This window comes from Antechinus flavipes, chromosome 4 (genome assembly GCF_016432865.1).
Source record: "Antechinus flavipes isolate AdamAnt ecotype Samford, QLD, Australia chromosome 4, AdamAnt_v2, whole genome shotgun sequence".
Taxonomy (NCBI): Eukaryota; Metazoa; Chordata; class Mammalia; order Dasyuromorphia; family Dasyuridae; genus Antechinus; species Antechinus flavipes.
The window spans coordinates 144,297,784-144,323,311 of NC_067401.1; the positions used below are offsets into that span (position 1 = coordinate 144,297,784).

General features: G+C 31.9%; 1 protein-coding gene across 2 annotated transcripts in view; it reads left to right on the top strand.

Moving 5' to 3' along the window:
• The window catches only part of TLK2 (tousled like kinase 2), a 149,662-nt gene that overhangs the window by 87,697 nt on the left and 36,437 nt on the right, over positions 1–25,528 (top strand). For both annotated transcript variants that reach the window (XM_051994940.1, XM_051994942.1), the window contains 2 exons: positions 15,158–15,310; positions 25,307–25,373. In XM_051994940.1, coding sequence (XP_051850900.1) covers positions 15,158–15,310; positions 25,307–25,373 — 220 coding nt within the window. The remainder of the gene's footprint in view (positions 1–15,157; positions 15,311–25,306; positions 25,374–25,528) is intronic.

Genomic DNA, 25,528 nt, shown 5'->3' on the forward strand with positions numbered 1-25,528 from the left:
CACTGTGTGACCCTGGGCAGGTCACTTAACCCCAATTGCCCCAGCAAAAAAAAAAAAAGTAATGAAATTTTCCCAACAAATAAGAAAATAAAAAAAATTATTCTAAACTATTTAGCCAAGTTATGCCAACTTAAATGTTATGAATGAATATTTAGGGAAAAAAAACATAAAATGCCTACATTAACACAATCAGTAATAACAAATGTAAATAATCCAATCTTGGGGCCTGCCAAGACACATTATTGTGTTTTTGAACATACTCTTCAGGAATGAGTAGCACCAAATGGTTATGTAGAAACACTTAAGTGTTTTTCATTTCTCTCTCTGTAAATGTTGATTGATAATGCTTTTTAAAAAATTCTTGTTATAGAAAGGATTGTGTTTTTATGGCCACTTTGTTACAAAGCATCTATTGAATTTTCCATGATTTCAGAGAGCACTCAAAACATTTTGAGTTTTATAGCTAATGTAAAATGGTTGTGATCATTGTTGTAATACTGATGAATTTGTACACCATTTGTTTTAGTTTTGGTGACACATTTGGGGTTAAGAGACTTGTATAGAGTCACACGGCTAATAAGCAGTAAGTATCTGAGTTTGGATTTGAATTCAGGTCTTCCTGAATTCAGGGTCCATATTCTATCCACTGTACCTTCTAGTGCCCCCATCATTTATTTTTTACCTTTAAGTTCTGTTACCTTTAACTACATTGTTCAAGATTTTGCCAAAGATGTTTAGACAGCTCAGCACCTCATATTTTGTTTACCTTCTCACCCACTGATTTATTTGACACAATTAAAAATTGAAATTCTCATTGATGAAAGCAACTTTTTGTTAAGCAAGTCTTTTTGTACATGTCTTGTTACATTCCTGTACATGTCTTTGTTAAGCAAGTCTTTTTGTTAAGAAACTAATTTTAGTTTCTTCTTACTGAGAAGCTTGTTTCTAAATTGATAAATTGATTAAATATTAATTTGAGTATTAGTTCAGTAGACCTCGGTTTATGACCAATAATTTCTATAAAAACTTTTTTATCCTTTTTATTTATATCCTTCCCCCACAACACCTTCAATGATTGTAATTTTCCTTTTTGTCATTTTTAGTGATTTGATGAACGTGAAATGGAGCCTCAATTATTTTAATTTTCATTACTTATTAATGATTTAAAACATTTTTCATTATGTTTACTGAGTTTTTTCCCTTTGAAATATTTCCTTTTCATGTATATAAGCATGTGTCTGTTGGAAAATGGCTTTTATTCTTTTATGTTAGTTCTTCATATATCTCGGACAACTGTTTTTTTTCAAATTGATCATATTGTACATAAATTTTCCATTTAATGTGATAAAAATGGTCCTTTTTTGGTTGCCATCTTCTTTGGTTCTCTAGGTGGTCTATGATGTGATTTAAAAGACATCTTTTTCTAAAGTCATGAGTACAATTAGAGCTTTTGGTGATATTACACTGATTTTGAATTTTTGTAGCAGCTTTGTCATTTAATCAGGCCTTTTTCTATTGACAAGTCCTTTAGTTTGCTAATGGAATATCATGTACTTAATTTTTTTTTTCATTAAAAAAAATAACAAAAATTAGGATAATTGCTGTTTTATTGCATAGTTGTAAGATCTAGTAATAGTACCATTACTGTCTCTATTGGTGGTACTGCCCACAATTTTTGTGCTTTACTTTGAGATTCTTGATCTTGTTCCTCTACATGAATTTAGTCATTGTTTACTTTTCACATTTCAGTATATTGCCATGATATTGATTCTCTAAATTAATTTAAATAGTACTACAATTTTAGCCTGAACAAATTATGATCAATTAATTTCTCACAAATTATTTTTACTATAAAGAGTTTTTTAGTTGTAGTCATATATTTAATTCCTGTACATGTCTTAGTAGTTTTCTGAGATTATATATAAAATATATTTTTAGTGTAATTTCCTTTTCTGTTTGTAACTGCTTAGTTTTGTTGGTAATATGTAGAAAGGGTAATTGATTTACTAGATTTGATACTTGCTACTTAAATTAAGAGTTTCAATTAATTTTTAGTTAACATTTTAGAGTTCTCTAAATTTCATCATGTTGTTTGCAAAAAAGTGATAATGCAATTCCTTCAGTTTCTTGTTTTTTAATGCTGTAATGAATTAGACATTGTTTCTTTACCCCCTGACCATATCTGAAAGACTTCTAGAGTTTCTTCAAAATAGATAATGCTCATTCTTGATATTAAATATTGCAGGTGACATTATAGATGGATCTATTATTGTATTTCTTGGTTGTTACTGTTGTTGGGTTATTATTTAACACATGATGATTTTGCATTTTCTTGGTAGCTATTTACCTATTGAAATAATAATTTTTGTTATTGATAAATGGTATATTTTGTTTATAGTTTTCTACATTATGTTAAATAAACCTTGTGCTTGTAGCATAAATTCAACCTGACCATCTCTTAAATATGTTGCAATAACTTCTTTCCTAGTAATTAATTTAATATTTTAAAATCAATATTCCTGGGGAAAATATTGTTCTATAATTTTCCTTTTTTCGATGTATCTTTTCCTGGTTATAGACAGGCATCTCTTTCTGGTTTAGCTAATGGGAATATGTTTATGTCAGAAGGATTGTTGTAGAACACCATCTTTCTCTGCTCTTCTAAACAATTTATGTGAAATTGGAGTCAATTATGCTTTTAAATATGCTTCTTGATTTCTTTTTTATTCCCAGAAGGTCATTTATATCTCCTTCAAAGTATTTTTCTGAGATTAGATTATTTGAATTCTCTTCATTTAACATGGTTTTGTAAGTATTTAAACACTAAACTTATAGTTTCTTTTTTTTCTAAGTTTTTAAAATTTTCATTAATAATTATAGCTTTTTATTGACAGAACCCATGCCTGGGTAATTTTTTATAACATTATCCCTTGCACTCACTTCTGTTCCGACTTTTTCCTCCCTCCCTCCACCCTCTCCCCAAGATGGCAAGCAGTCTTATACATATAAAATATGCCACAGTATATCCTAGATAGAATATATATGTGCAGAACCGAACAGTTCTCTTGTTGCACAGGAAGAATTGGATTCAGAAGGTAAAAACAACCCGGGAAGAAAAACAAAAATGCATACAGTTTACATTCATTTCCCAGCATTCTTTCTTTGGGTGTAACTGCTTCTATCCATCATTGATCAATTGAAACTGAGTTAGATCTTCTTTTTGTCGAAGAAATCCACTTCCATCAGAATACATCCTCATACAGTATCGTTGTTGAGGTATATAATGATCTCCTGGTTCTGCTCATTTCACTCAGCATAAGTTCATATAAGTCTTTCCAAGTCCTTCTGTATTTATCCTGCTGGTCATTTCTTACAGAACAATAATATTCCATAACATTCATATACCATAATTTACCCAACCATTCTCCAATTGATGGCCATCTATTCATTTTCCAGTTTCTAGCCACTACAAACAGGGCTGCCACAAACAGTTTGGCACGTACGGGTTCCTTTCCCTTCTTTAGTATCTCTTTGGAGTATAAGCCCAGTAGTAGCACTGCTGGATCAAAGGATGTGCACAGTTTGATAGCTTTTTGGGCATAATTCCAGATTTCTCTCCAGAATGGTTGGATTCATTCACAACTCCACCAACAATGCAGCAGTGTCCCAGTTTTCCCGCATTTCCTCCAACATTCATCATTATTTTTTCCTGTCATCTTAGCCAATCTGACAGGTGTGTAGTGGTATCTCAGAGTTGTCTTAATTTACATTTCTCTGATCAATAGATTTCACTTATGTTTTCAATTTTCTTGGCATAAAATTGGATGAAATGCTTTTTTTTTTTTTTTTTTTTTTTTTTTACATTTCTTCATCTGTTATGATTTTTTTCATTTGCTCATGTGGTTTTCTCTCTTTTGAAAAATATGTCATCTTATGGTTCTTGTATGTTAGGTTTTTCAAATAACCAGTTCCCAGTTTTAATCATCAGTTCAACTTTATTTAAATTTTGCTTATCTCCTTTAATTTTCAGAAACTTTATTGTTGTAGATAGGGTTTTGAGATTGGGTAAGGTTTTATTGTTGTTGTTTTGTTCTTTCTTCTTCTTTTTTTATTTTTCTGCTCTTAAAATTTTGTTTTACACATAGATAAACATTTTTCCCTAAGGTATGCTTTGACTGTATCTCAAAGTTTTGGCACATATTGTCATTTCCTTTAATTAAATTACCTAATGGGTCTATGGTTTTTTCTTTGATTCATCAATTCTTGAGGATTTAAATTATTTAGTGCCTAATTAATTTTTAATTTTTCTTCAGTGGTCTTTCATTTAATAGAATTTATGATCATTTAAGGATGTATTTGATATTTCCCCATTTATTCATTAGGCATTTAATGCACTAGCATATGGTTAATATTTGTCAGAATGCTTTGTATAGCTAGGCAACATGTATACTTTTTTCCATTCCTATTCATTAATTATTATTAATCTATCATTTCTAAGGTTTTCAAAAAAAATTTCTGATTATTAACTTCCTTCTTCCTTATCTTTCTTCTCCTCTTTCTCTGTCTCTGTCATTTTCTTTCTATCTATCTTTCAAAAGGATTTTTCTAGGTCTACGAAGAATATAATATAGTCATCAACTATTACTATTTTACGTTATTTCTCATGTAATTAAATTAGGTTTTTCCCCAAGTACTTATATATGTGCTATATATCAAATAATAACAGAAATAGTGGGCATCTTTTATTGTATTGGGAAAGTTTCTAATGTATCCTCACTTCATATGTCATGCAGTTTTGTATATGTACAGTAAATATTGCTGTTTATTTATGTTACACTTAGAACAAAGTGTAATTTTCTTTTATCTGTTAGTCATGTCAATTTTTACTATTGCTTGTACTCATGTTTGTAATTTCCTATTTTTTCTGTATTTGCTTGAGGCATAATAAATTCTACTTAAGTTCTTCATTTTAATTCAGTGTAAATCTTTTATTTTTAAGAGCTTTTTTTTTCTCTCCAAACAATAAATTATTGGATTTTTCTTTCTAACCTATTCTACCCTCCTCCATTTCATGGGTGAATTTGTCCCATTCTTATTTACAGCTAGGATTGATAATTGTTTTCTTTTTGATATTTGTTGTTGAGCAGTTGTTTCAGTCATGTCTGGCTGTTTGTTACTCCATTTGAAGTTTTCTTAGCAAAGATTTTAGAATAGTTTGCCATTTCCTTCTCCTTTCCATTTTACAGATGAGGAAACTTAGGCAAATAGAATTAAATGACTTGCCTGTGGTCATGCACCAGGTAGTAAGTGTCTGAAGTCACATTTGACTTCATTATGAGTTTTCCTGATTCCAAGCCCAGTGTTCATTCCATTGCATCATCCAGCTGCTCATATAGACATTGAGGGACTTTTAAAAATATTTTTTTAAAAACAAAAATTAAATGTCCTATATATTGGCTGATACACTTGAATATTCCCTAATAAATTTAATTATAAAACGAGGATACCCATTCCTTTGCTATTAATTGATATAGTTCTAGAGATGCTATGAAGTGAACTAAATTAATAGTAGAAGGTAAAAAGGAGATGAAATCATCACTATTTGCTGATGACAAGATAATTTAGAATGTCTTAGGAAATCAACAAAGATTTTCTAAATCTTTGCTGACTACTGTTTGTAGCTCTTGGTTTTCTAAGTATTGTTGTAGTCCTTGTACCCAAAATTCTTTTCTGTGGAACTCTACTTGGAACCCTTTTGTCAGTCTGTGATATTTCCTCATTAAGATTTGCATTCTCTTCTTCATAGTCATATCTTTAGTCTTTTTCTGGACAAAGACTAAATGTTTGGGTTTTATTTGCTGCCACTGCCTCTTCTTTCTACTCCTCTCTCCTTCTGCCCCCCCCCACTCACACCCCCCCCCCCTCCTGTTTGATCTTATAAACTGTGGCTAAACAAGGTTCCACCTCTCACAGAATTCTTGATTGTGGGTTCACCTTGTGGTTCCACTTAGGTTTTATCTTCCTTACTTTTTTCTGTTTCCTTTCCTTACACAATTCCAAACCTAGAATTAACTTTATCCTTTCCTAAAAGCCTTCCAACCTCAATCAGATTCTATCACTGTTTCTGCTAATAAGTCTATTAGAGAAAGTAGCTTCAGCAAAATTAAAGTCTACAAAATAAATCTGCTTATATCAATAGCATTTCTATATAATAAAAAACTTCCAAAAAGGAATAATACAAAAGAGAAATTCCATTTAAACAGTCTATAAAGTGCATCAACTCTTTTGTACATTAGCCTATGAAGCCATAGATTCAATTATAAAATACTCTTTAAAACAATAAGGAATAATTTAAATAGCTGGAAAAATATTCAGTGCTTGTTAGTCCATGCCAATGTAATAAAAAAAAAATCAAAGTTAATATATAATTGTAAGTCATAGTTTAAGTATAGTAATTACTTTCATGTACTGCAATTTATTTAGCCCTTTCCAATTGAGTATTTTTTTTATAAGAGTTTTTTATTACCACAAAAAGTTGTCATACATTTTTTTTGATGTGAAGCTCTCTTGTCAGTGATTCCTTGGCCTATATGCCTATGGAATCAATGGGTTAAATGGGTTTAGATATTTTAGCTACTTTGTACGTCTCCTTCTTCAATGCTCTTATTTGAATCAATTCCAGAAAGTATAGCTAAAAGAAAAGATAAGGGTTTAAAGATAGTCTTTGTGGACACATACCTATCTTTATTTGCTGGTGGCATTACTATTTATTTAGAAAATCCTAAGGAGTCAACAGATTACTTTTTCAACAAAGAGGGTAATCAGAAACTAAGAGTTTTGACAAAGTTTCAGGCTACAAAATATATCCTTGGAAATCAGTAGCATCTTATATAATAAAAGAAAAGTCCAAGATGTGGTAATTGGAAGGCAAATTCTGTTCAAAGTTACTACAAAATGCATACTTATTTGAGATTCCATTAACCAAAATATATTCAGTACTTGAATGAGTGAAATTACAAAATGTCTGCAAAGAAATAAGAACAGCTGAAATAGTTGGAGAAATAGCCAATACTTATAGGGCTGTGCCAATATAAAAAAAATGACAGTACAAAGTTAATTTGTACATTTAATGCCATGCCAGATTAACACACACATATATGTAAACAAATATATATCATATACATATTTTATATACAATAAGATTTATTTGGAGAAAAAAAAGCTATATTAAAGAGAAATGATGAAAAAAGTAGAAATAAAAAGAAAATAGAATTTTTAGATTTCAATGTGTACTATATATCAGCATTATCAAAACTATTTAATGAGGCAGCTAGATGGCATAGTGGATAAAGCACCAGCTTCTAAGTCAGCAGGACTTGAGTTCAAATGTGGCCTCTGAAACTTGCCATTTAATTGCTAAATGACTCTGAGGAAGTCATTTAATTCTGATTATCTTTCAAAAAACCTTCTAAAACATTTGGTATTGCTTAGTTAGTACATATGAAAGCAAACTATCAATGAATCAAATTAGAAAAGGGAAAATCCAGTCTAACGAACTCAACCTGAAAATAGATGGCTTAGGAAATATCTTCCTTTTTCTGATTAAAATTGTTGGGAAAAGCAGAAAGCAGACATTGCCAACATCTGGTTTGGGCCTCTTGGGATTTTAGGAAAGTTTAGAGTTGCTTCTAGATTTGGGATTATGTAAGGGAAAGAGCTAGAGAAAAAGCTAAGACAAAATGCTATGTAGAGCCACAAGAAAACTGAACCCATGCCTAAGAACTCCATGAGGGAGAGAATTTAGAATTAGCTAAGCATGTAATCTGTATTCAGCAACAGACTAGAGATATGACTACAAAGAAGAAAATGCCAAATCCAGTGAGGAATATCATGCACAGGCCATGATATAATACTTTAGAAGTCATAGTTGAAAACTGCCAAGATAGAACTAGTAGAACAGCAAAGAAAGTGAAAATAGAAAGAATCCACTAGTCTCTTCTTTCAGGAAGAGACCTCAAAATGTCACTCCCAGGAACATCGTGGCCAAAATTAGTGCCTCCAGATTGAAGAATTAGTACTACAAGTAGCCAAAAGGGGGGGAGAGGAGGAAGAGGGAAATAAGTAAAGTGTCCAAAAAAATGAATATCAAGTTCACACAAAATTTTGGATTTACTAATATAAAGGAAGAGAGAGCTTAGATTATGATATAATACAATAAAAACAATGAAATGTAACCAAATGTAACCAAAAAAAAACAAATTATAGTCAAAACTGATTGTAATCTTACAATGGAAAAAATATATAGTTTTAATGGAATAAAGGATTTTCATGCATTTCTAATGAAAAGACCAGAGCAGCATGGAAATAGAGAATTCAGGGGAAAACTAAAAAGATAAGACATCTGAGCATTGGAAGATCTTATATTCAAACAGAAAGATAAAAAAATAAACTTCCCTTAAATGTCTTCACGGAATATAGAGTTAAATAAGATCAGCAGGATCCTGGGCATGGTGTTGTTTTGTTTTGAGGATCTTAAAAGAAAGTAAGAGAAAAAGGAAGAATCCTACTCTCACATAATAGTGGTGTACTAGGTAGAAAATGAAGAAATATGTTCTGAGGAGGGTGTTTGGAAGAACAGGCACTATGTGAATCTCTTTCATCTGAATTGAACTGAGAAAGATTCAAGACATAATTTGTCATAGAAATATATTAAAGTCATAGTGACATAGGGAAAGTAAGATTGTATTATGGAAAACACATTCTAAGGTCAGAAGACAAACTGAAGAGGAAAGAGGAAATCCTGTGATTTCGAGTGAGGGGAGGAAAAGAGAAGAGGGGCCAGCGGATCATTTCAGCTATAAATCACTTACATTAAGCCAAGTCCTCTTTTAACAACATCTTTTCCATAAAGATGAAGACTGGAAAAAAGCAGAGATAAAAGCACAAGAAGGATTGGAGAAAAACACACAGTTAACTCTGTGAACATGAATTTGATCTGCCTCATATATGGTAGACAATTTCAGAACCTATCAAGAAACATTGAAAATAAAAGGATAAATACAGAGCTTAATAAAGTGATTAGAGCAAATGTAATTAAACTTCAGATAATCTCTATAGAACAGAGGTAATTATCATGGTCTCAGTTTGCTTCCTGGTCAACACTTTTTTCAGATTTCTTGACCAAAAATTTCCTGAATTTTTTTTTTTTTTTTTTAAGAAAAATTAGAAATAATAATGCTCTGGTGATTACTTAAATAAGAACAGAAAGGGTGTATGTTTTTCAGTTGTTGTACATGTAGCATCTTTACAAAAATTGACTTAATATTGAGCATAAAAGCTTCACAAAAATGTGGAAAAGAGAACTATTTGATATATTGTCTCCCCCGAGATAATTGGGTTTAAGTGACTTGCCCAAGAACACAATCAGGAAATGTTAAATGTCTGAAACAAGATTTGAACTCAGGTCCTCCTGACTTCAGAGATGGTGTTTTATCCACCACACCAACTAGCTGCCCTTATTCTTATTGACTAATATAGTAAAAATTTCTGAGAGGGAATAAAATATATAGAAAATTAAAAATTAGTGCAAGATTATATACTTTGTTCCCAAAGAATTGGTGGGTCAAAGAATAATTATGATAACAGTAGAGTATTTTGTTTAGTTAATTGCAAACCTGAAGCACAGTATACTAGAAGTTTTTGAATTTAGTTAAAGAATTGGTTAAATATATCTTTCTAAGGATACTTATCTACAGAGAAAGGAGATATCACTTAATTGGGCATGCAAGTTAAACAAGAATCGACAATAAATGAGTAAAGTAAAAAAGTTTAAAAACACAACTAAATACTAAATTAGGAGTTTTGAAAATCACAGAGATTAACAAAATTAAAAGTAAAAACAGCTAACTGAATTGATAATTAAAATTAGAATCTGATTTTTAAGGTTATTAAAATAAAATTGGATAGTTTAATAAAAGAGAAGAAAACCATTTTGAAAGTATCAAAAATGGAAAAGGAAAAATTCATAAATTGGAAACAAAAGGAATGTTTGATAGTTATTTTACTCAGATGTTTGATAGTTATTTTACTCAGATATGTGCTAATAAAATGGATTATTTAGATTAAACGATTACTTTTATAACCTTTTATCAGAAAAGGATTGTTGTTTAGTTCTTTCAGCCATGTCTAATTCTTCATGACCCTATTTGTGCTTCCCTTGGCAAAGATACTGGAGTAGTTTGCCATTTCCTTCTCCAGCTTATTTTATAGAGAAGGAAAACTGGCAAACAAGGTTAAATTGTCCAAGGTAACATAGCTATTAAGTGTATTTGAACTCAGGAAGATGGGTCTTCCTGACTCTAGGCCCAACTCTCTGTCCATTGGGCTGTTCAGCTGCCCATTAATAATGATAAATAAATAAATAAAATTTAAGAAATAATATATAACCTTCATATAGCACTAAATTTGTAAAGCATTTATGTAGGTTTAAAATGTAGTGGTTTTGCTCTTATTTGTTTTTGAACTCTGAAAGATAAAAAAGCCAGGACTAGTTGGATTAGTAAATTAGTATTATCAAATCCTCAAAGAACATTGGATTACATGTAGTATTGTGTAAACTCTGGTAAAAAAGTTATTTTTCTAAACTTATAATACCCTTAATTCCTGTACCAATGACAAATCAGAAAAAAAAACAACTCCCCCCAAAAAAACTCTAAACTAGTATTACTAATAGTTATTGATTTTAAAAAAACAATAAAATATGAAAGTGGTGGAAAGATAACTTTTAAAAACCTGCATATAATATGAGCAAATAGGATTTACAGTAGAAATGTAATATTGATTCAATCTACAGAAACTAAACATACTAGCTTTTTTTTTTTTTTTTTTTGGCTGAGGCAATTGGGGTTAAGTGATCACACAATTAGGAAGAGTTAAGTGTCTGAAACCAGATTTTAATTCAGGTCTTCCTGACTAAAGGGCTGGGGCTTTATCCATTGCACCACTTAGCTGCCCCCATAGTAGCCCTTTTTTTTTTTTTTTAATAGCTTTTTATTTATAAGATATATGCATGGGTAATTTTTCACCATTGACAATTGCAAAACCTTTTGTTTGAACTTTTCCCTTCCTTCCCCTCACCCTCTCCCAGATGGCAGGTTGACCAATACATGTTATATATATTAAAGTATATGTTAAATACAATATATGTATACATGTCCATACAGTTATTTTGCTGTACAAAAAGAATCAGACTTTGAAATAGTGTATAATTAACCTGTGAAGGAGATCAAAAATGCAGATGGACAAAAAAGAGAGGGATTGGAAATTTTATGTAGTGGGTCATACTCATTTTTCAGAGTTGTTTTGCTGGGTGTAGCTGGTTCAATTCATTACTGCTCTATTGGAACTGATTTCGTTCATCTCATTGTTAAAGAGGGCCACATCCATCAGAATTGATCATTGTAGAATATTACTGTTGAAGTATATAATGATCTCCTGGTCCTGCTCATTTCACTCAGCATCAGTTCATGTAAGTCTCTCCAGGCCTTTCTGAAATCATCCTGTTGGTCATTTTTTAGAGAACAATAATATTCTGTAACATTCATATACCACAATTTATTCAGCCACTCAGTTTCCAGTTTCTGGTCAATAGTAGCCCATTTTAACAAAAATAACAAAAACTACATGGTTTTATCTTTCGGTATTTTAATAGAGCTTTTTAAAATATAGTGCTTCTGCTTAATAACATTACATAAATTTGACTTTATTTAACCACATTCAAAAAAGGCATTTTTGTTAACTGTGCTCTTTATTTTTGCTCCTCAGTTTTGTGCTCTGCAGCCTTTCCCCTTTTCCCCATGCCCCTCTTAAGTAACTTAAATAGACCTCTAAATAAGTCTATTTAGAATAGACAGGAAAAGAGAGACAACTTATGGCACCAACTGGGGGGCTCCAAGCAAAGAAGAGACCTTAGCCCATCCCCACCCATCACTCTCAGATCTGGCCTTTTTATGTCTGACTCCTTTGTGTCTATGTATCTATCATGCAAAATACCTGTCTTTTTCTATGTTCATATGTCTTATTCTGGCCCCTTAATTTTCCCTCCCTAACCCCTTCATTTTGTGTGTGTGTGTCATGTGTTCTTTCCCACCCAATCCATTGCATGGCTAGCCCCAGCTCTTGTTTTCACTTCTCTTTACCTAGACACCAAGTGTCCTTGATTTATGTGCTGGTCTCTTTCCTGTCTCTCTTTTTCCCTTCCCTTTATCTGTGAGGAAATTTTTTTACATAAAAATTCACTTATGTAAAAGTCATTTTACATCGATACCTGTGGATTTAATGTAAAGCAAGAATTGTTTTATAGATAAGGACATTTCGGAATTCATAAATATGTAAATTGAGACACTTTTGGTAAATGACATACACATATTCCAGAGAATGGCAGTTAATTCTTGTGTATAGTCGCAGTGGAATATAAAAAATGGGAATTGAGTAGATTGTGGAACTTAGAAGTTAGGGTAGTTGAGGGAGCATTCCTGTTGAAGTATTCCAATATGGCAGGATCTTGGTAGGCATGAGTAGGTGGTGAGTAATAGCGTTCATCATGCACTAAACTCACTAAGGGTGAAAGAAGCATTTCCTGGAAGGGGCAATAGGATTAGTACATAATAGACAACAAAACCTGTGTTGACTGACAAATTTTATTATCATAAATCTCAGAGGAGAAGAGATTGCTCAGTAATCATGATAGAAGAAATGTTTGAAGAGATAATGAGATGAAAACAATATTCCAGCTCCTACACCAAAGACCAATGAGTATCCAATCAAGACCAGCAGATATCGAGTGAAAGTGCAATCATATTGGAAAGGATGACCAGTGACTTGTCATTGGGAAAGAGTCAGGTCTGAATTAATGCAAGATGTGGAAGGAGAGATAAAGGAAAAGGTTTAAGATGAAAACAAAATTTTAAACTTTGGAATAGGCATTCTTAGAGAGCCCATTGAAAGATTTGGGTATATCTGGTCTGAGATTTTGAGTGTTAAAAATGAAGGCTCAGAAAGGGAGTCCTGTCATATAATTGAATATATTTCTCGGCAGATTTTAACTTTTGATAACCTCAGCTGTGAAAATACTGCTCTCAAAGAAATGTTTTAAATGGTTTGTTTTCTTTGTTATTTAGGCTTGGTTGAGATTTTGCTGTACAGGTTTTGACTTGTGGCACCATGATTATTTTTAATGCATCTACTCATGAACTGGTCATATTTCTGGTTTTCATACCTTAAGAAAAACAAAATAGGACTCTAGGGGTTGATACAAGCAGTAGGTCACTATGTTCCTGGCTGCACAACATTGCTGTAAAAGAAAACGTTATTACTACTATACTTACATAGTAGTATTATTCTCATTATTAGGATGATAAACATTTCTAAATGTGGGAATAAATGAGAAAATTACCTCAAATATTTTCATCATATCCCTAAATGTTAGAACTAGAATGCACTTCTTTAACCTTGAAGGTTACAGTTTTAAATTATGGGGAAGTATTTATTGTAATAATAAGCTTAGACAGTTGTTTATCTCTAACAGACTTTATTAGTCACAAATCTAAACAAACTCAAGAAGATTTTAGATGAATTTAAGAGTATTGTTTATTTTAAAAAGGTTTTTTTTAAAAATTAAAACAAAATTAATATTTTGGATATTCCTATAACATAGCATGTTTTATGGGACAATCACCACATTCTTCCATATGTGATCTTGTCCCATTGTTAGTAGATATAAGCCTAGTTGAAACATTAATTCTCTTTTGGTATTTTCTGTATTCTCATGAAAAGATCATTTTTGATTTTTCAAAATCTGTAACATCTTTTTTTTTTTTTTTTTTAAACTGTAACATCTTAGCTAAAAGAAGGGAATTTTGGAAAATTGAGGAAGAAAAAACACAAAAGTGCTATTTGGATAGAAAGTCTTTTGTAAATTACAGTATAGATCAAGGACAAATTGAATTTTTATTGATTTGTATTAATTGCTTTTGGTTTTGTCACCTATTTCTCCCTGTAATCTTTAAAAAGAACTAGTATAGCAATTTTTTTTTTAAGAGTAGAAAAACAATCAGCAAAACCAATCAATACCCTAAAAAAAAAAATCCTGAAAATACATAGTGTTCCACAGTTGGGTGAATCTACCTTTACAAAGATGTGGGAGACGTTATCTTTTCATATCTCCTCTTTAGGGCCAGGCTTATCAACTGTGTTATTTTGCAGCATTGTTTTGGTTGCTTTGGAATAAGTCTTATTTTCCATTTATTGTATTATAGTTACTGCAAATGTTGTTTTCTTGTCCCTACTTTTTAGTCTTCATCATTTAATGTTTTACAAAATTCTGTATTTATTGTATTTGTTGTCTCAAATTGCTTTTCAAAATAATTACACTTATTCACATTTTCACCAGCAATTTATTTGTGAGTTAATCATACCATTACTATTCCTATGCTGGATGTGAGGTAAAATTTCAGGATTATTTTGATTTACATTTCTGATTTGGACCATTCTTGTAAGTGGTTGTGAATCTTCTTTTGAAAACAGTTTGTTCATATTTTTTGACTACTTGGTAATTAAACAGTGCTGTTTGTTAAAAATGTTCGTTTCTAAATAGAATATATTTCCTGGATTTGACAACTTAAGATAGTGAAAAAAATGTAATTTTTTATGGTATTACAAAATACTTAGATCCTCATCATTATCTTGCTATTCAAGTGACTTATTTGAAATAATTGGTACATTTTGATAAGTATAACATGTTTTAGATACAGACTTTAATTCCAAAGTTACTCTACTATAATATGCCTCTCAATAGGATTGTTATTTCCTTGAATATATGCTTCCTACTAAGAAATTAACTCTGGATTTCATAATTTGTCCTTTTAAATGTGTTAAATAATTGTTTTTACTATACTAAACTAAAGAATTTTCTGCTGTAAATTACTTAAGTTTTTGAAAAGATGTTAAACATCATACTTGTATTTTATTTAAAGGATATAGCTTCTCAACCCATTTCCCCCCACCCTACCTCCGCCTCATCTCTAAAATCTGGAAGATATATTTTTTTTTGCTAATATATTTATTAGTGAAACTTAAACTTTTTAATTTCTATCTTCAGGCAACAGGAAAGGATAAACTCACAGAGGGAAGAGATAGAGAGACAAAGAAAAATGTTAGCAAAACGAAAACCTCCTGCCATGGGACAGACCCCTCCAGCAAACAATGAACAGAAACAACGCAAAAGCAAGACTAATGGAGCTGAAAATGAAACGTATGTTGAAAGTTTATGAATTGTGTGCTTTTAGAGATAAAATAATTACTATTATTCTCACTGTCTTGGGGACATTTTATGAATGATGAAACTTCATTATTAGGGTAGCCGAAAGTTAGAATTAGAATTAGAATAGAAGCTTTCTTTTCTTCTTGATTGGCTGAATTTTTATACAGAATTAATTCTCTTTGAGATTGTTGTGTCAAAAAGTTAATAATATGTACTATCTTATCAGTGATGTTTTATTAGTAGTGATCTGTCAGTTACTTTTATGAAGTATAGGTACATACACGACATAAACAAATCAAATGTAAGAGAACCTTGGAAGGGAAGAGGGAGATCCGAAAAAGGAAAAGGAAGAACACAAAAATAGAAGATAGAGAATAGAGTTAGAGAGAAACTTGCAGTTTAATGTTGGACTGGTTCACTAAAGGATCAAAATTGGGAAGAGGAAGTGTAGCCAGTGTAGATATGGTGGTTTGGGTGAGAATCTGAGGGATATAGAGCTTAGAGATTGTAGTGAGCGTGAATTAAAAGTTTAACAAGAGTATGATATAGGAAGAGATGGAATGGAAGATTGTGATCAGATCAAAAGTCAGAATTCTTTATCATAGAAGTAGAAAACTTATTCCTGAAAGCTAAGACCATCCTTGTTTGTAATTCAAGTAGGATGGTTGATTGGGCTATGGGAAGAATAGATTGGGAAACTGGGAGCTTAGGGTATTTGAAAACTATTTATATCCTCTAATAGGAATTCAGGAGTTGTGGAGGAGAAGGAAACTGGTTATATTTTTTGATGACTCCAAAGAAATGAAAAGTAACTGGTGCTACTCTTTTGATATATTTAAGTTGTGTTATTTGCATTATAGCTCTAAGCTAGGATACTTGTAAGCAATGCTATTATGACATTATTTCTGACTGCCATTTGTGTACCACCAAATGATTTTTTATTGATAACTATTCCTTGTTAGATTTTTTTTAAAGACCTAATTGATAGTTGTTAGGTTAGGTATTCTCCATTCATCAATAACAAACATAACCAATATGGGGAAAGGAATTTTTATTTTATTGTTTTTGTGAAGTGCTTTTCCTATACCTCATGACTGCTTCCTATACTCATTAGTGCTTATTTTGTTCTGAGGACCAAAAGTAAAGATCAGTGTTGTGGATAGTTAATAAAAAATGTGCTGATAACATTTTTGGTTATTCTGTCTCATCCTCAGTATTACATACTATAGATAAAGTATTTTGCTCTGTTACATGGGTGATAAAAATTGAGAAAAAATTTCGAGTAGAAGATTACTGATTTTGTTTTATAGCATGTTAATTTTGAAGTTTGTGCAGGACAATTTAACTAGATTGAAGTTAGGGGGATGAAGAGGATTTCTAAAGGGGAGAAAGTGGAGGACTAAGGACTAAGCTTTCAGGAGATACACTTATATTTAGGTGATAAGGAGGAAGAAATAGAGCCATAGAAAAATTGGTCTGAGAAATAGAAAGACAATTGGAAAAGTGAATATTACTGTGTTTTTCCTTATAGGAAACTGATCCAAAAAAAAAAAAAATGATGTGATTTATTGTGTTCACGACACAGAGAAATCAATATGAGAACAGAGAAGTCAATATGAGAACAGAGAAAATTTCATTGACTCTTGCAGTTGGAATTATTGTTGGTCTTGAAATAGAATGAACAGTTTAATTAAATTGCTAAAGGTTGAATCTTAATCCTTCCTCCTCTTGATTGCTCTCTTTTCTCTTAAGTTTTTGTGACCCTACTCTTTTCTGATTCTCCTACTGTTTGTTTGGTTACCTTTTTCTCCTTTACTGGCTTATCATCCATATCTTATCCCTTAACCATGGCAGAACCCAAATCCTGTGATCTGGGTCTATTTTTCTACCTATATTTTCTTTTCTACATTTTCTCAAATACCTTATTAGTTTCTATATCATCTCTGCATATGACTATTAGATTTATATATTCATCCTCAGCCTCTCCAGTCTTTTATTACTAATTGCCTGTTGGACATTTCAAACTGGATATCCCAGAGACATCTCAAATTCAGTATGTCCAAAGCAGATTTCATTGTCTTTATCCTCCAAATAATTTCCTCTGTAGAACTTCCCTGTTTCTATTAAAGGCCTCACCATTCTTCTCATCTCCTGAATTCACAAATTCAAGTTTCTCAAGTCCTTCTTTAATCACATGCCTAATCTGTCCATGAGCTCTTTCATATTTGGCCCCTTTCCTTTCTATACATAACCATCTCATTAGCTGAGGCCCTAATTATCTCTTCTATCCTGTGCATTATAGTTGTTTCTAAAGTTTCTCCCCACCCCAGTCCATCCCTTCTCTACAACTGTTAGTATTTTCCTTAATTCTAGTGTATATATGTGTATATGCATATATGCTCAGATATCTGTGTATTCATGCATATACATGTATGATCAAAACTACTCTCTGACTTTCCAAACCCTTTTATAACTTGCCCACCCTGTCTTGCTTCATTATGTATCAATTCTCCCTCCTAAATATGGTGGTCCAACTAAAATCTCTAAATACTGACACACAGTAGGCTCAATAAAATCTTATTTGGTTGATTGATTATGCTATATCATTTTAACATTGGCCTCCCATCAGAATAACTAGTTTTGTTACACTAACAGTTTCAAATCATTTGGAATGCTCTGTCTCAGCATTAATTCTCCAAGACTCCAAACCAGTTATTATTTTTGCCATTTTAATCTGACCATTTTTCCCTTTTGTGTCTTCTGTTTTGTGATATAGACCCTCCTACCCAATATTATAGTTAAATTATATTAAGTATTGATTAATAGAACTGTCTGGCTCAAGGACAATATAAAGGACTTGGAGATTTTTCTTTGTCTCAGATCATTAATTGAAATTAAGCTCAGGTAATCTTTGCCATCTGGGCTCCTATGAACTCTAGGTAGAGGGGCTTTTTATTTATTCAGATGTATTTTTTAATGGGTTAAATATTTTATTTTTCCCCAAATATACATACATACATACATACATATATATATAGTTTGTATTTTCCCAATAATATGTGAAGATACTTTTCAACATTCCATCCTCAAAATTTTATATTAGAAATTCTCTTCCTCTCCCCTCTTCAGTTGAGAAGGCAAGCAATTTGATTTAGGTAATATATATTCAATCATATAAAAAACATTTCTATAGTAGTCATATTATAAAAAGGAACAAGAGACTACACAAAAAATAGAAAATAAGAAAAATTAAAGAAAAAGTATGCTTTGATTTGCATTCAGATTTTTAAAAATTATATATTTTATTTTATTTTATAATAACTTTATATTGACAGAATCCATGCCAGGGTAATTTTTTTACAACATTATCCCTTGCACTTGCTTCTGTTCCAATTTTTCCCCTCCCTCCCTCCACCCCCTCCCCTAGATGGCAAGCAGTCCTTTACATGTTAGATATGTTGCAGTATATCCTAGATACAATATATGTTTGCAGAACCGAACAGTTGTCCCGCTGCACAGGGAGAATTGGATTCAGAAGGTAAAAATAACCCGGGAAGAAAAACAAAAATGCAAATAGTTCACATTCATTTCCCAGTGTTCTTTCTTTGGATGTAGCTGCTTCTGTCCATCATTTATCAATTGAAACTGAGTTAGGTCTCTTTGTCAAAGAAATCCATGCATTCAGATTTCATCAGTTTTTTTTTTTCTGGAGATAGATAACATTTTTCATCTCTCTTGGAATTGTATCATTGAAAATAACTAAGTCATTTACAATTGATCATCATACATTATAGTTGTTACTGTGTACAGTGTTCCCTGGGTTCTTCTCATTTCACTTTGTATCAGTTTATATAACTCTTTTCCAGGTTTTTCTGAGAGCATCCTGCTCATCATTTCTCTTTAATTTTTTTTTTTCACTTAATAGTATTTTATTTTTCCAGTTACATGTATAGATAGTTTTTAACATTTATTTTTGTAAGATTTTGAGTTCCAATTTTTTTCCCTTCCTCCCTGCTCTCCCAAAACAACAAGCAATTTGATGGAGGTTATATATGTATATATTTTATTTATTTATTTTAATAATTATAACTTTTTATTGATAAAACCCATGCCTGGGTAATTTTTTACAACATTATCCCTTGCACTCACTTCTGTTCCAACTTTTCCCTTCCTTCCCTTTATCCCCTCCTTCAGATGGCAAGCAATCCTATACATGTTAAATATGTCACAATATATCCTAGATACAATATATGGTTGCAGAACCGAACAGTTCTCTTGTTGCACAGGAAGAATTGGATTCAGAAGGTAAAAACAACCCGGGAAGAAAAACAAAAATGCAAACAGTTTACATTCATTTCTCAGCATTCTTTCTTTGGGTATAGTTGCTTCTGTCCATCATTGATCAGTTGAAACTGAGTTAGATCTTCTCTTTGTCAAAGAAATCCACTTCCATCAGAATAAATCCTCATACAGTATCGTTGTTGAGGTATATAATGATCTCCTGGTCTGCTCATTTCACTCAGCATCAGTTTATGTAAGTTTTTCCAAATCCCTCTGTATTTATCCTGCTGGTCATTTCTTACAGAACAATAATATTCCATAACATTCATATACCACAATTTACCCAACCATTCTCCAATTGATGGGCATCCACTCATTTTCCAGTTTCTAGCCACTACAAACAGGGCTGCCACAAACATTTTGGCACATACAGGTCCCTTTCCCTTCTTTAGTATCTCTTTGGGGTATAAGCCCAGTAATAGCACTGCTGGATCAAAGGGTATGCATAGTTTGATAACTTTTTGGGCATAATTCCAGATTTCTCTCCAGAATGGTTGGATTCATTCACAACTCCACCAACAATGTATCAGTGTCCCAGTTTTCCCGCATCCCTCCAACAGTCATCATTATTTTTTCTTGTCATCTTAGCCAATCTCATAGGTGTGTAATGGTATCTCAGAGTTATCTTAATTTGCATTTCTCTGATCAGTAATGATTTGGAAATAAATTCAATTTCATTATCTGAAAATTTTTCTGTTCATATCCTTTGACCATTTATCAGTTGGAGAATGGCTTGATTTCTTATAAATTAGAGTCAATTCTCTATATATTCTGGAAATGAGGCCTTTATCAGAACCTTTATCTGTAAAAATGTTTTCCCAGTTTGTTGCTTCCCTTCTAATATTGTTTGCATTAGTTTTGTTTGTACAAAGGCTTTTTAATTTGATATAATCAAAATTTTCTATTTTGTGATCAGTAATGATCTCTAGTTTTTCTTTGGTCACACATTTCTTCCTCCTCCACAAGTTTGAGAGGTAAACTATCCTATGTTCCTCTAATTTATTTATAATCTCATTCTTTATGCCTAAATCATGGATCCATTTTGATTTTATCTTGGTATACGGTGTTGAGTGTGGGTCTATGCCTAATTCCTGCCATTATATGTATATATTTTAAAAATAATTCCATACTAGTCAAGTTGGGGGAGGAGGGGAAGGAGGAGTCAGAACAAAAGGTAAAAACCCACGAGAAAGGAAAAATAAAGGTGAAAATACTATTCTTCAATCCACGTTCAGTCTCTATAGTAATGTCTCTGGATGCAGATGGCATTTTCCATCCCAAGTCTTTTGAAATTGTCTTTTATCACTGTTGCTGAGAAGAACTAAGTCTATCATATTTTATTGTTAAAGCTCTTTTGCATTTTTTTTTATATAAGATAATTTACCCCATTCTCTCTTTCTCTTGATTCTTCTTTTTCTTCCTTCGTTTGACTTTTTTTGGGGGAAGGAGGTAATCTTATTCAGCTAACACTTATGCTTTCTGTCTTATGTTTCTTTTAACTTCCCCATTAATGAGAAAGGCTTTAGAATTTCCTATGTAGGAATGTAAACATTTTAACCTTTCGAAATCTTTATAATGTTGGTCTCTTTCCTGTTTACCTTTTTATTCTTTTGAGTCTTGGATTTGAACATCAAAGTTCTTTTCAGTTATGGTCATTTTAGCAATAATGCTTGAAATCTTTTATTTCATTGAATGTCCATTTTCCCCCGAAGGATTAAACTATGTTTTGCTGGGTAGGTGATTCTTGGTTGTAATTCTAGCTATTTTGCCCTCAGAATATCATGTTCTATGTCCTCTGATCCATTAATGTAGAAGTTCCTAAATCTGTGTTATTCTGACTATGGCTCTATAATGTTTGACTTCTTTTTGACTGCTTGAAGTATTTTCTCCTTGACCTGGGACTGTGGAATTTGGCTATAATATTCCTGGATCTTTTTCAGGAAGTGATGAGTGGATTTCTGTTTCACTATGTGGTTTCTAGTATATTAGGGTAGGTTTTCTTGATAATGTCTTGATAGATATGTCGTGGCTGTTTTTTTTTTTTTTTTTTTGTTTTTTGATCATGGCATTCAAATAGTTAATTTTTAAATTATCTCTTGATCTGTTTCTCAGATTGATTGTTTTTCCATTTAGTTCACATTTTCTAATTTTTTTCATTCTTTTGATTGTATTTTATTGTGTATTGATACCTCATAAAATCATTGTTTTCTTTTTATTCAATTCTAATTTTTAAGGATTTTTTTTTTTTTCGTAAGCTTTTGCACTTTCTTTTCCATTTGACCAGTACTACTTTTTAGGGAGTTCTTCAGTGAATTTTTGGACCTCTTTTTTCCAGTTAGCCAATTCTGCTTTTTAAGGAGTTTTTCTCTGAAGTTAATTTTTGAATATCTTTTTCTATTCGTCCATTTCTGCTTTTCAAGACATTCTCCCTCTTGTTTGGATTTTTGTGGGTTTTTTACATTTGGCCTATTCTGCTTTTTAAGGTATTATTTTCTTCACTGATTTTTTTGGGCCTCCTTTGCCAGGCTATTTTTTTTTTTTTTAATGATTTTTGTGCATCATTTCTCTTTCCAACTTTCTTTCTCTCAATGCATTCCCATTATAAATTATTATCTTTTCCTTCTTTCAAACCTATGACAGAAACATCCTTACTAATTTTTCAGTTTGCTTCTTTACCAACATAAACTTCACTTATAAGTGTTATCTTATCAGGTTGGTTGAAAACATTTGTGTTTTTTGTACAAACTCATGTTATTTTTTTTAAATTGTAAATTAACATTCAATTGTTTTATCTCCCTCCTGCTTTTATCCTTTTCCACATTTAACAAAGCTAAAAAGGAAAGTAAAGCCCGCATAAAAATATGTGTAGTCAAGGGCTTTAGTATAAGCAAAACAGATTCCCATATTGACCATGTCCGAAAATATTTGTCTCTTTCTTTAATATTAATCCACCACTCCTTTTTTAGGAAGTGGGTCACCCATTTCATCTTTGGCTCTCTGCAATCATGGTTTTTTAAAGTGCATTGAGCAAAATTTTCAAGTCTTTCAAATTTATTTGCTTTTCTGTATGATATTGTTATTCTATAAATAGTTTCCCTAGTTCTATTCATATAATTTTTCATTACTTCATATTGGTCTTGCCATTTCCCAAAACATTGTCATTTTTTATGGATATAGTATTATGCATAGATAGCTCCATCAGTTGTGTATTAGTACTTTTATTTTTTCTGAAGACCCTATAACAATCGACACTTTCTTTTTGTCTTCTTTGTCAATCTCATATGAGGTAGAATGTAATAGTTGATTTTCCATTATCTTTTGGGGGAATTGCTCTTATTTTTAAAACTAATAAATTCTTTATGAATCTTAGATGTGAGGTTTTTGTCAGAGAAATATGGATGTAAAATTTATCCTCATTTTCCTAATTTTATTATAACTTTGATTTTATTGATTCTGTTTGTGTATAATTTTTTTTATCATAGTTGTCCATTTTATGTTCTGTGATCCTTTCTATACCTTGTTTGGTCATGGTCTCTTTCCATAGATTTGATAGAAGATGTCTTTTTTGTCCTTCTCATTTGTCTGTGTTTTTCTTTTTGGAAATAAAATTCTCAGCCCCAATAAGGGCATAGTAAATGAACAAATTCAGGATGAGTTAAACATTTTAAACTTTTTATACATTCCTGCAGGAAGCCAGTATGAAACTCAAAATGAGGTCACACACTTTACAAAGGCAAGAGAGTAGCCTTACATCCCCTTTTCCTAGCTGCGAGGTCTTCCCTCAGGTCCCTAATGTCTGAGTGATGAAGTTAACATTCTTTCCTGATCCTCCTATAACATAAACCTCTCACTGTGACTTCTCTCCTTCTATATATACATTGTATGACCTTTAAAATGAGCGTTAGCTCTTCCTGGGGAGGAGAAGTTAATATTTATAAAGCAATTAAGCATGTATACTCTCACTAGTTATGACCTTTGTCCTATTTTCCACTGTTTTAGCTACAGAACTAGTTCTGTCCAGTTTTACCTAGTTTCAACTGGTTTCAGTAGCTCCCCTGCTCCCTTTCCTAGACTAATTCTGTTTTCAGACTTCCAGGTTTTCTCTCTATGGAATCATAATTGTCTGTCACTTACACCTTTATCCAAGTCATATATTTATATATCTGTTTGATGCTTGTCTTGTTCTGTGGTGTGATATGTTGTGATTTAAAACAAGTGAGTCCTTATCTCCTAGTATCTGTATCTTTGAGTTTATGTAGCACTTTGCCCTGAATACTTCTCTATCTCTTTTTCTGTCTACCTGTCTCTTGTTCTCAAATACATACACCACATGTGCATATGCATGCACACTCTACTGTTACTTATTTCTAGCGTTTTTCTTTATTTGCTACATTCCAGGTCTTTCTATATGGCAATGCTACCCATGATCTGTGAACCATGTAGTAGGCAGCAGTGCTCCTAGTTCATTTTCTAGTTGGTTACATTTTGAATTCTTTTGACTTTGAGCTTCTCTAGTTCCTGAGCTGATTACCTTTTCCCTCCTCTTATTACTTTTCAGCTTCTTTGTATATTGTCTTCCCCCATTAAATTGTAAATTACTCAAAGGTAGAGACTATCTTTTTCAAAATATTTGTAGTGATATTCTCAGTACTTGGCATAATACCTGGCTTATTATAGATACTTAATAGATACTGCCACATATCTGATATACATAATTTCCTAAAATACCCTGGGTGTAGTGGTGCCTGGTTATAAGGACCTCTTTTTGCTCTGGTGTTTAGTCTTTCCTTGGACATTTGAGTGCTTTGAGCACAACATGCTCCTTACCTGACTTCATTTTCAGGGCCAGCGTCTGCAGACTTCACTGTCTTGTTACGTTGTCCTGGGCTGGCTAAATGACACACTGTGTCTTTTCCCGGATTACAATGTTAGAATTTGGTCTAGTGCATTCTCTCTTCTCCTCTTCTCTTTCCTTCTTTCCTTCCCTCCTTCCTTTTGGGGACAACTGTACTGCTCCTATAACTTGGCTCCACCTCCTATTTTGAATTACTTTTGATGGCTTTAGATTGATAGGTTTTATGGTAATGAATGGAGCAATATTACTATTGTCTTTTAATTTACTTGTTCTCATATGAAAGTTTGATGGGATAGGGAAGGGGCTTTATTTCTGAAACATGGAACGTGAATTTAGAGTTGGTATATGGTAACATTAAAAGAGTTCAATCTGTATTAAACCAAGGTAGAGATGAATAATAAGTTGCTCAGGATGTTCAGAACTTTTGGAATATTGGTATTCATATCGAAAATTTTTCAGGTTTTTAATTTCTGAAAGTTGCATATTTGATGTTTTTTTCATACCTTTAACAAAAGTGGCATATGAGATGTAGGACTTACTTTAAAGGAGCTGTGATTCTAGAAACCTTTCTGTTTCATTTTGATATACAATAAAATTAGACTTTTTACTTGAAAATTGAATCTTCAAATTACAAATTTTTTTTTCCCTGGGCTATCTGAATTGCATAATCTGAATATATTTTATTCACAACTGAGTGTGTTTTGCTGCACATATTGCTACTTTCAGATAAGTAGACACAATTTTTTTAAATTATAGGCAACCACCTGACTTACAATTCTTTTATTTCCTAGGTTAACATTAGCTGAATACCATGAACAAGAAGAAATCTTCAAACTCAGACTAGGTCATCTTAAAAAGGTACAGGTCAATCCTATGCTATGTCTTCCATTAATAGTTTCACAGACCAGCAAAAATGCTATTTTAGAAACTTTAAAAATCCCTTCTCTTTCTTTTATTTTCTAATGTATTCATTTTACTCTTTGAGTTTTCCGTCCTCAGTCTCATTTGAAAAC